The sequence below is a fragment of the Amphiprion ocellaris genome, chromosome 22 (genome assembly GCF_022539595.1).
Source record: "Amphiprion ocellaris isolate individual 3 ecotype Okinawa chromosome 22, ASM2253959v1, whole genome shotgun sequence".
NCBI classification, from domain to species: Eukaryota; Metazoa; Chordata; class Actinopteri; family Pomacentridae; genus Amphiprion; species Amphiprion ocellaris.
This window is the reverse complement of record NC_072787.1, coordinates 26,789,630-26,802,314: the sequence shown is the minus strand read 5'-3', so window position 1 is coordinate 26,802,314 and position 12,685 is coordinate 26,789,630. Positions and strand designations below refer to the sequence as shown.

Here is a 12,685-nt window from a genome sequence, read left to right as displayed (position 1 = left end):
AGACACACAGAGACACACAGAGACACACAGAGACATGAGGACAGCAGGGCGTACCATGGTGGCTGAGTGTGGCGGTGAGGTGACAGATCTGACGGACGACATGCTGGTCTGGTGCATGTAGCCGTGATACTGCTGCTGCTGCTGCATCTGGACACCCTGATGGTACGCTCCAGGGAGGACAGGAGCTGGACAGCAGGACAAAGACAGCATCAGTCAGCCTGTAAAGTCTGATCCAACGGTTTGACTCTCCTCTGCTGTGAATTTAAAGGACGATTTCAGACGTGAGCCGTTAAACAGCAGAAAACACTGTGAGCTTCATGCACAAACCTGCAGGGAGACAGTGAGTTAGTCTGGTTTGATCTGTGGACTGGAGACAGGAAACAAGCAGCACGTGTCCGTCCAACACTTTCACCCCGCTGTGGACAACAAAGATTAGTGGGTAAAGGTACCGGGGGTTTCTGCGCTGCTGCGATCCCAGAGGTCGGAGGTCAGCGAGCTGACGGACTGCTGCGACTGCTGCCTGCTCAGCTGGCGGTCGGCTCGCTCTGACAGCCGGCCGCCACCAGGTGGCAGCACAGGACGGAAACAATCACAGCACAGAGGGGAAACAAGAAGAAGAGATGAGAAATCACAAGAAGACAGTGAGGAATCCATCGAATGAGAACAGGGACAGATACACCTTTATCTTCTATTTCAGCTGTTTTCAGACAACATTTATGACACACGCATGTCCAGTTTAAAAATACAGCAAATGTGTTAGAATTCACAAACGTGTCAAACCCGAATGTGTGCAAGTTTGTCTTCCTTTTTCTGTTTAAGTCTGGTGATAATCTGTCGTTTTCAGGTCTACAAATTCCATTAAAAAGTAAAAATAAATAAAAAAATAAAAAAACAGCACTAAATTGACCCAACTAACTAACTTATGTGTGCATCCTAAAGCGAAGCCCTGAATTATTCACAGCTCTGCCAGTTATATTTGTAGTGACTTTTTATTGGACCAGATGGTTTTTCTGGCCGGAAGTGACATTATATAATAGTCTGTCACGGTTTGAGGACAACATGAGATATATGCAGATGATAATACCCTTGAAATCCATGCTAAATCTTTGAGAAAATGTAGGTTCTATCTGTTGGAGATGGTCCTGGTAACTCCACCACATTCTAGAGCGTTCTAACACCCTAGAAACCAAGAACAGCTCATGCAGATGTTCTTCAGCTTGTTGCTGATCAATTGCAAGTCTCCAAAAAGCTCAGTGAGCTGTTGTTGGTCCAACAAAATCCCAGACATGCAGAAAAATCTGTTTGAATAATTAAGTCTTTGTCACTGATTACTGAGAAAGTTTTTTCTTTAGTAAAATATGCAAAACGTGTTATATAAGGGTTATATTGATGTGAAGCAAATAAAAATACTCCAAAAAATGGCACTACAGGATGTAAAAATGCAACAATATGTCCTGGTGCACAGTGGTAGGTCTTAATGGTTAATCTAACAGTCGGAGAGGGTTCAGATGGACTACCAGACATCCTGCGCAGACTCTTGGACTGAATGTTGTCCTCAAGAGGGTCAAAGTCAAAGATGGAGCCTGGATCTGTCCTCCACACCTTCAGGTCTTCAGAAAGGACGCAGAAACGCTAGTTATATTTACAAGGACTGAGAATAAAATAACCTTTATGTGAACAGACTGAGTAGATATAAACCAATCAGACACAACATTATGACCACCTGCCTAAGGTTGTGTTGGTTCCTGACCCATCTAACGGACTCCACTAGACCCCTGAAGGTGGTATCTGGACTCTACTAGACCCTGGAGGTGGTATCTGGACTCCACTAGACCCCTGAAGGTGGTATCTGGACTCCACTAGACCCCTGAAGGTGGTATCTGGACTCCACTAGACCCTGAAGGTGGTATCTGGACTCCACTAGACCCTGAAGGTGGTATCTGGACTCCACTAGACCCCTGAAGGTGGTATCTGGACTCCACTAGACCCCTGGAAGTTGTGAGGTGGGGTTTCTGGAGATGCTGTGGCCCAGTCGTCTTGTCAAATTCCCTCAAATCCTTACATCTGCCCATTTTTCCTACTTCTAACAACAACTTTGAGGACAAAATGTTCCCTTACTGCCATCCAACCATCCAACCAACCAACAGGAGCCATGATGAAGACATAATCAGTTATTCACTTCACCTGTCAGTGGTCAGAATGTTACACCTGATGGGTGTAAATTAGACCAGAGCAGTGAATTCACGTAAAAGATTAAATTTAGAAACCAAAACAGATTTTTAAAAAAACTGTAGAAGCTGGAACCTGGATCTGCTGAAAACATTAAAAGCTTCACATCATCACAGTCAGAATAAACCAGTGAATGAAAAAAGCTTGAAATCTGCTTTTTTTTATGAGCAGCAGAAAACATTTCAGTATGTCTTTACCAACATTACACCATTGATCAGAGCCAGAAACTGTAAAAACAGAAAGAGTCATCTGATTTTCCACAAAACAAACAAAACAACTCTGGATATAAAGTAGGTCAGACCCAGAGTTACTGTTGCAGGTCACATCCGGACGTTTCACATCCGGTTAGAACACGAAGATCTACTTTTATCTTTGATTTTTGCTGAAAGATTGAAAGTTTAGAGGGAAAAATCCGTATTCCGTGGATCTGTTAACAACTCACAGACGTCTGAAACGTAAACCAGCTGTCAGAAAGAAGCCAGAAAGGTTGGAAAGTTGAATCTGTTGCATTTTAAAAGCATGATATGAAATCCATTGACTGACCTACGATGATGCCTCCTGGCCGTCGGTCCATCTCCATGGCCTGGGGGTGGATCCCTTTGCTGTAGGCCGCCTCCCCCATCATCTGATTGGCCCTCTGGTAGCGCTCCATGCTGGGGTCGTCCAATCCTGGCGTAAAGCCTCGGCCGCGAGCTCGCTCAAAGTCCTCGTGGTACTTGGCCTGTGGAAAAGTCACGACAAAGAGGTCGATTGGTCGTTTTTCCACCGATGATGAGAGTTTAGACCAACAGTCATTCAGCTCAGGGTGCATCTGGCCAGCGAGCAAATAAAACACACACAGGAAGTGTTTAAAAGTTTTTATTCGTTAACGCACGGCACAAACTCACTCACATTCCCACGGTGAGACGGTTAGGTGAATGTAGGACATGATGCAGTCCAGCAGGTGGCGCCTTTGAGCTGCTTTTGGAAAATTATTTAATGAGTCATGAAGTCATTTTAACTAAACATTGTGATTTACGCTCAGATTTAGTTAATTTTCCTCAAAAACCTCTTGGTCACACATGCTTCATTCAAGGACCGTTGGAAAGGGGAAAATATGGAGAATTTTTCTGTTTTTATCATGTCTCACTCACTTAGATCATGTTGGACAATTTTCACCAAATTTTTTGACACATTTTAGGAATTTTGGATAAGTTTTAGCCATTTTGGACATTTTGAAAAATACTTTTTGACCAGATTTATGTCATTTTAGGCTCACTTTGAGAATGTTGTAGTCAATAAGGACACAATTTGACTTTATTTTGGACACATTTGAGTCATTTTAGACTTTTTTCTGTCATTTTGGATAAACTTCAGACATTTTGGACGGATTTCATCAAATTTCAATTTCGACAAATTTTAGGAACTTTAGAATAATGATTAATGTTGTAATTTTGGTGATTTTCTTTTTTTTTAATAGATGATACATTTATCGAACCTGCTGCTGGGTTCTGGGAATCAGGGAGTTAATTTTGTTGAGTAGTTGACACGCTTACAGTCCAGCAGGTGGCGCCTTTGAGCTGCTTTTCTCAAATTATTTAAATGAGACATGAACTGTTTTCACTAAATACCATGATTTTAAGCTCAGATTTAGCTAATTTTCAAAAGAAACGTCTTAGTCACACATGGTTTATTCAAGGACCGTTGGAAAGAAGAACATCTGGGGATTTTTTCTGTTTTTATAGTCTCTGATTATAATAAATTTTGTAATTTTGGTGATTTTTTAAAAAGTAAAATATTTAAATGTTAAGCTCAGAGGTGAAAAGTAGAAAAACTGAAAATTAACACACACACAAACACGCACACAAACATAAACACACACACAGCTCCATCCTCCACGTTGCCCCGGTGACGGTGGTTAGTATCCATGTCATTCGTGTTAGCTCCTCCACGGCAACCAGCAGGCAGCCGCTACCATGGAGACCGAGTCCTGCGACTTCCTGACACGCCTGTACTCAGGTGTATCCAGCTCGGTGCAGCTCCGCCCCCTCAGCTCCTGCAGGCCGCGCCGGTACTTCACCTGTTACCACGGCGACGGGTCGACAAGATCACAGACAGACACAAATCAACAGAGTATCGCCATGACGACACTGAAGACAGACGTAAACACTCTGAGAAAGAACTACTCTGACTACTACTATTACAACTACTACTACCACGACTACTACAACTATGACTGTTACAACTCTTACTACCACTACTAATACTAGTACTACTACCACTATTACAACTCCTACTACTACCACTACTATTACTAGTATTACTACTGCTATGACTCCATTTACACTTTCTAATGTGGTACTTGTATTAAATTCAGTTACACACACTTGAAGTGTGTTTTGTGGCAGAAATAGTAATAAAAGTGTGTGTATCTTGCCGAGCTGATGTTGTCCTGGTTTTGTCGAACTCTCTCCAGTTCTGGAGTCACTCCGAGGCTGCTGGACTTTACAGTACTCTGCTTGTACTTGACCTGGTTGGAAGACGGGAAGCGTTTATGTGACCAAGTACTTCATACTGTGAAGTATTCTGTGTATTCAAACAACAAAAATACCTTCTGTAAGTGGGTCGACAGGCAGTTTTTAAAAACTTATCTCAGAAAGTATGTGATGTATGAACTATTACTAGTACTACTACTGCACTTATTATCACTACTGCAACAACTACTACAAATAATAACAGTATTTGTACATCACGTTTTTAAAACAAAGTTACAAAGTACTTGTACAACAAATGACAAACAATGGAAATAAATAAGATGCTAAACTTGTAGTATAACCAGATAAAATAGTCAAGTTTTACGTAAATAAATGTATACAGCAGTGAGTACTTCTATCCTGTGGTATTTTCATCTTGTACTTTTACTGCACTCACTGCGCTGATGTTCTCCTGGTTCCGTCGGACTCGTTCCAGCTCCGGTGTGTCCATGACGGCGGTGCCTCGACCCACTTCCTCCCTGTACTGAACCTGACCAGAACCAGAATCAGAACCAGGACCAGACTTTAGTTACTTATTGAACATTTCTGGAGATACAAACACTTTTAAGAAAAACACATTCTATAGTTTTATTACTAAAAGTGGTAGAAAATATTATTGAAATTAAACAGAAGAAGCCACTCGGTGCATCTTCATACCTTTCTGTCAGAGTAATACTACTAGCATTAGTAGTAATAGCATTACTACTACAACTGCTACCACTACTACAACTAAGACTGCTACTATTACAACTCTTACCACTACTACGACAACCGCTACTAACACAACTAATACTATTACAACTACTTCTACGACTACTACAGTTACAGGTCCTACTACTACTACTACATCTTCTAGTACTGCGCCTACTACTAGTACTACTACTCCTATTACTTCTAGTACTACTACAACTACTCCTACTGTGTGAAAATGTGACTGATGTAAACGTACGTTGCTGATCTTCTTGGTGACTACTACTCCTACAACTACTACATCTACTAGTACTACTACTACTCCTACCATTACTACTACTACTACTTCTAGCACTACTACTACTACTACACGAAAACCTCAGTGATGTAAATGTACGTCGCTGATCTTCTTGGTAACTACTATTTCTACTACTACTTCTACTATTTCTACTACTCCTATATCTACTACTACTACTCCTACTTTTAGTACTACTACTACTCCTACTACATGAAAGCCTCAGAGATGTAAACGTACGTCGCTGATCTTCTTGGTAACTACTATTTCTACTACTACTTCTACTATTTCTACTACTCCTATATCTACTACTACTACTCCTACTTTTAGTACTATTACTACTCCTACTACATGAAAGCCTCAGAGATGTAAACGTACGTCGCTGATCTTCTTGGCGTTTTCTCTGGCAAGGACGATCTCTGGCGTCTCCGTTACCGAAGACATGAGTCCCTTCATCAGCTTGGAGTCCCAGCAGTAGCGCAGCTAGGGGGCGACAGAGGGCTACTTTAACAGTACTTTAACAGTACTTTACTAGTACTTTAGTCCCGTTAGCAGTGTAACAAAAGTACTGAAAATGGACTTGAAACTCACAGAACTGATGTGTCTCTGGTTGGCTCGGACTCTCTCCATCTCTGGAGTCTCTGAAACCAGACGGTAGCTTCCCTTCAGACGCTCCGCCTCGTCCTTATACTTCTTCTACGGACACAAACAGGAAGTACTGCAGACTTATACTTCTTCTACGGACACAAACATTAAGTACTGCAGACTTATACTTCTACGGACACAAAGAAGAAGTACTGCAGACTTATACTTCTACAGACACAAACAGGAAGTACTGCGGACTTACACTTCTTCTACGGACACAAACAGGAAGTCCTGCAGATTTATACTTCTTCTACGGACACAAAGAAGAAGTACTGCAGACTTATACTTCTTCTACGGACACAAAGAAGAAGTACTGCAGACTTATACTTCTTCTACGGACACAAAGAAGAAGTACTGCAGATTTATACTTCTTCTACGGACACAAACAGGAAGTACTGCAGACTTATACTTCTTCTACAGACACAAACAGGAAGTACTGCACACTTATACTTCTTCTACGGACACAAACAGGGAGTACTGCAGACTTATACTTCTTCTACAGACACAAACAGGAAGTACTACAGACTCAACTATTACTACTACTATCTCTACCACCACTACTAACACTACTACTACTACTTGCTTTATGGTCTGTTTTCAGGTTTTACAGTCTGCTTTTCACAACTTACAGTCTATTTTTGTTATAACTGCAGACTTGCAGGTAATACGAGGTCAGCCTGTAGTACTTTGTGTACATCTGTAGTACTTCAGAAGTATATTTACTGCACACACACCTGGCTGTAGACGTCTTTGAGGTAGGAGGCATGCAGCAGCTCTGGAGTGTCGGTCAGCGTCCCGTACGAGTTTTCTCTCAGCTGCTCCGTCTGTCTGTAGGACCTCTGAGATACACAAACACAAACCGTCAGCCTGATGGATGGTAGATGTACGGTGTACGTTGCTATGGAAACCAGGGCAGGTGTTGTTTTCATAGTTACCAAGAAAATAACCAAGACTAACACAGATTTTACTGCTTTTGTGCCTCAAGATTATGATCAGTGATGCAAAACTGTCCACGAATGATTTCGAACATGTCCAACATGACTGAAATTTGTTCACCATCATTCAAGAATTTTCCAGAATGGCTCAAAATCTGTTTAAAAAGACTGAAAACATGTCCAAAATGATTCCAAAACTTTGGAAAATGATTCAAAACAAGTCCAACAGGACTAAATCGGTCTAGAATCAATCAATAAAGTTAATTTTTTCTAAAATTAATAAAAAATAATCCAACATGACTCAGATTTTGTTTAAAATGACAAAAAAAATGTCCACAATGTCAAAAAATTGTCCAGTTGATTTAAAAACTGTTCAAAATGACTGAAAGCATATCCAACATTAAAATCTTGATTTTAATAATGATTAAAATCTATTTAAAATGACTTAAAAATGTGTCTATAAAGCTTCAATAAGTGTCCAAAATTGCCCACAATATTTAAAAACGTGCAAAATGATTAAAATTTTGTCCAAAATGAATAAAACATTTTCCAAAATGACTCAAAGCATGTCCAATATGACTAAAACCTGTCCAGAATGATTCAGGATTTGTTAAAAATGACTCAAAATTGTCCAAAATGCCTCAAAATCTATTTAAAATGACTAAAAACCATTGTTCAAAATAATTCAAAACATGTCCAAAGCAACTAAAATCTGTCCAGAATGATTCAGAATTTGTTCAGAATTACTAACAGTTTGTCCAAAATGACTCCAAAAAGTTTGAAAAACCGTCCTGACTGCTGGTACCTGGCTCTGGATCTCTGAGGCTCTCTTGGCTCTCTGGATCTCCAGGACGTCGGCGCTCAGCTCCATCCCTTTTCCAACCACGTCCCTCTCCAGGTCGCGGCGGTATTCCTTCTGCACACACAAACACACACTGCGTCCGGCCGCCTGCACTCTCTAAATGTGTGGATGGTGTGAGTTTTACCTGGTTCAGGATCTGATTGGCTTTTCTGACCCTCAGCAGCTCAGGTGTCTCCTCCAGCCCCACGCCAGATAAGCCCCGCCCCTTCACCTGCTGCTCCAGGTCCTTCCTGTACTGCTTCTGCAGAGACACATGGAGACCACAGCTGTGTAATGAGGCAAGACTAAACCTAGAAAAGGTCAAAAACGGCTCAAATTTAATTCAAAGACACACAAGTTTAGTTTAAAAGATTAAAAAACTTGTGGAAAATGGCTATAAATCTGTTTAATATGACTCCAAATCTGTTTAAAAGACTATAAATCTATTTAAAATGACTCTATATTTGTTTACAAAGACTAAAAAACTGTCTAGAATAACTACATATCTGTTTAAACCACTATAAAGCTGTTCAAAATCACTCCAAATCTGTTTAAAAAGACAAAAAAAGTGTAAAATGACTCAAAATACGTCCAACATGAGGAAAATCTGTCCAGAATGATTCTGAATTTATCCAAAGGGACTCAAATTTAGTCCAAAATTACTCAAAATCTGTTTAAAAAGACTAAAAAACTTTCCGAAATGACTCAAAACATGTTTGACGTGACTAAAATCTGTCCAGAATGATTTAGAATTGATTCAAAATTACTTACATTTGTCAAGAATGACTCAAAATCTGTTTTAAAAGTCCCAAATCACTCCAGACGTGTCTAAAATGAATCGTCCAATTGCTTGACATTCTTGAAATTCGCAGAATATTGATGCTGATATCTCTTCTGGCCTCTAAATATCCTTAAAATGAGTAAAACGTTGACACTTTAACTGCTGTGACCTCTAAAAATCATTAAAAATGTCTTGCCTCTAGAAGACCCTGAACATGTAAAATACTGGACTCTTTAACATCTCCTGGCCTCTAAAAATCCTTAAAATGTAAAATAATGGAGATTTTTACATGGTCTGACCACTAAAGACCCTTAAAATGAATGAAACATTGACATTTTTATACCTTCTAGCTGCTAAACATCCTATAAATTAGCTAAATAAAGTCATTCTTAGCTCCTGACCTCTAATAAATCCAGTAAGAATTAAATCCTGGATCTTTTCCCCTCTTGTGTAAACCTCAGCTCAGACCCAGTAAGTGAAGTGAATAATTTGTCACCTCGCTGATCAGGCTGCCGGCATGTCGAGCCGTTAGATATCCAGGAGTTTGGTCCACATCCAGCAGAGCTTTTCCCTTCATCTGTTGCTCAAAGTCCCTCCGATACTCCTTCTGAAGAACCAGCAGCAGAAAGAAGAAAATCACATCCTTTATTTCAGTAAAAACACCAGAACAACAAAGTAAAAAGCTGTACTTCATGCAGGACTTTAACTTATAATGGAGTATTTTTACTTTAATGTCTGTAAAATGAGTCAAATATTGACATTTTCAGACCTTCTGGCCTTTAAAAACCACCAGAATTTAAAATTTTAAGGGTGCTTCGAGGCCAGAAGACGTAAAAATCTCCAATTTTTATTTTTTAAAGGATGTTTAGAGGCCAAAAGATGTAAATAACATCTGAATATCAATATTTTAAGGCCAAAAGAGATGAAAATGTTCGGTTTTCACTCATTTCAAGTGTGTTCAGAGGCTAAAAGATGTAAAAATCTCCATTATTTTACATTTTAAGAATGTTAAGAGGCCAGGAGATGTGAAAGTATTTAGAGTGGACATTTTGACCCTGAATGGACATAAACAGCGTCGTACCTCACTTTGCATCTTCTGAGCTTCTTTAGAAACTTTGTACGTCTGGGTGTCGGCAAACTCCATCTGAGAGCGGCCCTTGTTCCTCTCGTACTCCTCCCTGTATTTCACCTGAAACGACCAGATCATCCACACGTCACGCCGCCGACAGAAGCCACAAAAACACCAAATAAACCGGCGTCGTAGCGAGCGTTACCTGGCTGTGCAGCGCTGCATTCTCCTTGTGGTGGAGCTGTTCGGCCGTGTCCAGAGCGATGTGGTACTGAGCCTTGGTCTGCTCGTACTTCTTCTTATACTCCACCTGAATAGAAACTTTGCTGATTTAAATGAACACAATAACAGCAACATGCATTAAAAAAAACTCAACTTAAAACAAAAAAAATCTCAGTTGGATCGATTTGAAATTTTTTTATTTTATTTTTTTTTAAATCTCGAAAAGTATTTGATATACCAAGTAAAAATTTCAGAAATTTCTTTCTAAAAATACTTTTTATGCTATAAAAAACTTGCTGATTTCAGATGGAATGAGCTATATAAGCCTTTTATTTTGAAGGGTGCAAAATATCTGAAATTATATCTTGTAAAACACTAATGCTTTGTGTTTTGTTGAGAAACTTTCAGGTTTTTATCTTTAACAGTTTCTGAGATATTGTTCAAACAAACTCGAAATTCAATGTGCTAGTAAACCAGCTGAAAGTGAGTCAACAGGCAATTTTTATGAATAAATATCAGAATGTATTTGATATATCAGGACAAAACTCCTGAAATATCTTCATAAATATCGATATTCTATGCTACAAAAATTTTAGGTAAAAGGTGGTTGAGCAGAAACTGTTCAGATGGAATGATACTATATAAGACTTTTGTTTTGAAGAGTACAGCTTTATGTCTATTAAACCAGTAACATCATGTGCTTTAACAAGCAATTTTCAGGTTTTTATCTTTAAAAATTCCCGAGATACTGTTTATCAAACAGAATCAAAATTCAACGTGAGAATAAACTTGCTGAAAGAGGGTGAATTAAAAAAAAAAAAGAAAATATCTTGGAAAGTGTTGGATGTATTAAGTCAAAATTTCAGGAATATCATTAAAAATATTCATATTTTCTGCTGTAAAAAATTCTAAATGTAAACCAGAGATGATTAAGCAGAAATTACGATAAAAATGTAATTATTTCAGACGAAATAATCCTGTTCACAATTTGTACAGCTTAATTCAGCAGATGCTTTTATCCAAAGTGACATGCATTTGAGAGTAGTATTTACGATTTTTATTTTGAAGGGTGTATGAAATCATATTTCATGGGTAATATTTCAAAATAAATATCTTAGAATTTATTTGATACATCAAGCTAAAGTTATGGAATTCCCTTTATAAATATCCATATTTTATACTATAAAAATTTCATGCAAATCAGAGAGAAGCTGTTCTAAAAATGTGATGATTTGAGATGAGATGACCCTCCTGTAAAATCCTCTTTGAGACTTTTATTTTGAAGGCTGCAGCTTTATGCCATATTAAACAGCAACGTTATGAGCTGCTTTTATTTTTTTACTGTACTGAATGTGGCTGAAGCCATGTTTACTGTGTAACGTGAAGCTGGTGGACGTACGTTGCTCTGGAGCTTGCTGGCGTGTAGAACGTGTTCCAGCTGCAGCAGGTTGGGCAGATCTGTAGAACCTTCTGGTTTCTGGTTGGTTTTATACTTCACCTGCAGGACAGAAAAATGTTGGCAAACCTGTTGTGTTGTTCATCATCAGTCTGTTACATATTTGTACAAGAAATAATTATCTTTAAAAATAAACTTTTTGTTACGTGGGGACTGTTCTGCACCGTGATAATTGATCTGTATTGTTATGACTGTGCTGTATATTCTGCATTGGAAGATTGGACATTATTGGAGACGTTTTACAGTTTTAGCCAGTTTTTTTTTTTACAGTTAATGTGCAAATTAATGCTCATTTTTAATTCAACAAAATAGGGAAAATCAGTAGATAAACAGTTTAAAATGTATTTTTATGCACACTTTTCTTCCAGATAATGGCAAGAATCTATAAAATATTATGTTTTTTTGCTGATTTGAATTCAGGAAAAATTGTGGAATCTCGATCAAATATTGTAGAGGAGCAAATTACTATTTGCTAAAAATACTTTTGTCCTTTTTTCATGGTTAATGTGTAAATTAAAAGTTTTATTTGTTTAGTGCTTTACTTACTTATCTGTAATTTCATAAAATAGGGAATATATGAAAAATAAGTTTAAAAAACGATTTAGCATTTTTCAATCCCTTATATAAATTGTTTACTTTAAAAAACAGCAAAAATGAGTAAAATATTGATATTTTTCCTTCTTTAAATCCAGTAAACAGTGAAATTTTATAGTCAAACACTGTAGAAGAACAAATGACTCTTCTTAAAAGTACCAGTTTTTGATGTGGACATTATTTACAGTTTTGACCTTTTTTTCAATTACAGTCAACATGTAAATTAGTTATTTTGTTTTTGTGATTTTACATGATTTTATTTAGAATTTAACAAAACAGGAAAAACAATCCTTTATGCATATTTTTTTCTTTCAAATAATGGCAAATATCTGTGAAATTATGATACTTTTTTCTGTTTTAAATACATTAAACAGTGTAATTTTATGGCCATATGTTGTAACAAATTATTATTTGT

General features: G+C 38.1%; 1 protein-coding gene across 7 annotated transcripts in view; it reads right to left on the bottom strand.

Moving 5' to 3' along the window:
- Positions 1-12,685, bottom strand: part of LOC111570644 (nebulin-like) — a 74,317-nt gene that overhangs the window by 5,602 nt on the left and 56,030 nt on the right. For 3 of the 7 annotated variants that reach the window (XM_023273515.3, XM_055007089.1, XM_023273513.2), the window contains exons 54-69: positions 11,620-11,718; positions 10,204-10,308; positions 10,011-10,118; positions 9,426-9,536; positions 8,294-8,410; positions 8,113-8,223; positions 7,107-7,211; positions 6,319-6,423; positions 6,106-6,210; positions 5,140-5,232; positions 4,646-4,738; positions 4,184-4,288; positions 2,773-2,950; positions 1,518-1,610; positions 450-545; positions 55-185 (exon numbers count right to left, since the gene is read on the bottom strand). In XM_023273515.3, coding sequence (XP_023129283.2) covers positions 55-185; positions 450-545; positions 1,518-1,610; positions 2,773-2,950; positions 4,184-4,288; positions 4,646-4,738; positions 5,140-5,232; positions 6,106-6,210; positions 6,319-6,423; positions 7,107-7,211; positions 8,113-8,223; positions 8,294-8,410; positions 9,426-9,536; positions 10,011-10,118; positions 10,204-10,308; positions 11,620-11,718 — 1,755 coding nt within the window. Of the gene's footprint in view, positions 1-54; positions 186-449; positions 546-1,517; positions 1,611-2,772; positions 2,951-3,120; positions 3,187-4,086; positions 4,289-4,645; positions 4,739-5,139; positions 5,233-6,105; positions 6,211-6,318; positions 6,424-7,106; positions 7,212-8,112; positions 8,224-8,293; positions 8,411-9,425; positions 9,537-10,010; positions 10,119-10,203; positions 10,309-11,619; positions 11,719-12,685 lie in introns of those variants that run through there. The other 4 variants (XM_023273517.2, XR_008600380.1, XR_008600378.1 and 1 more) reach the window with 4 other exon arrangements.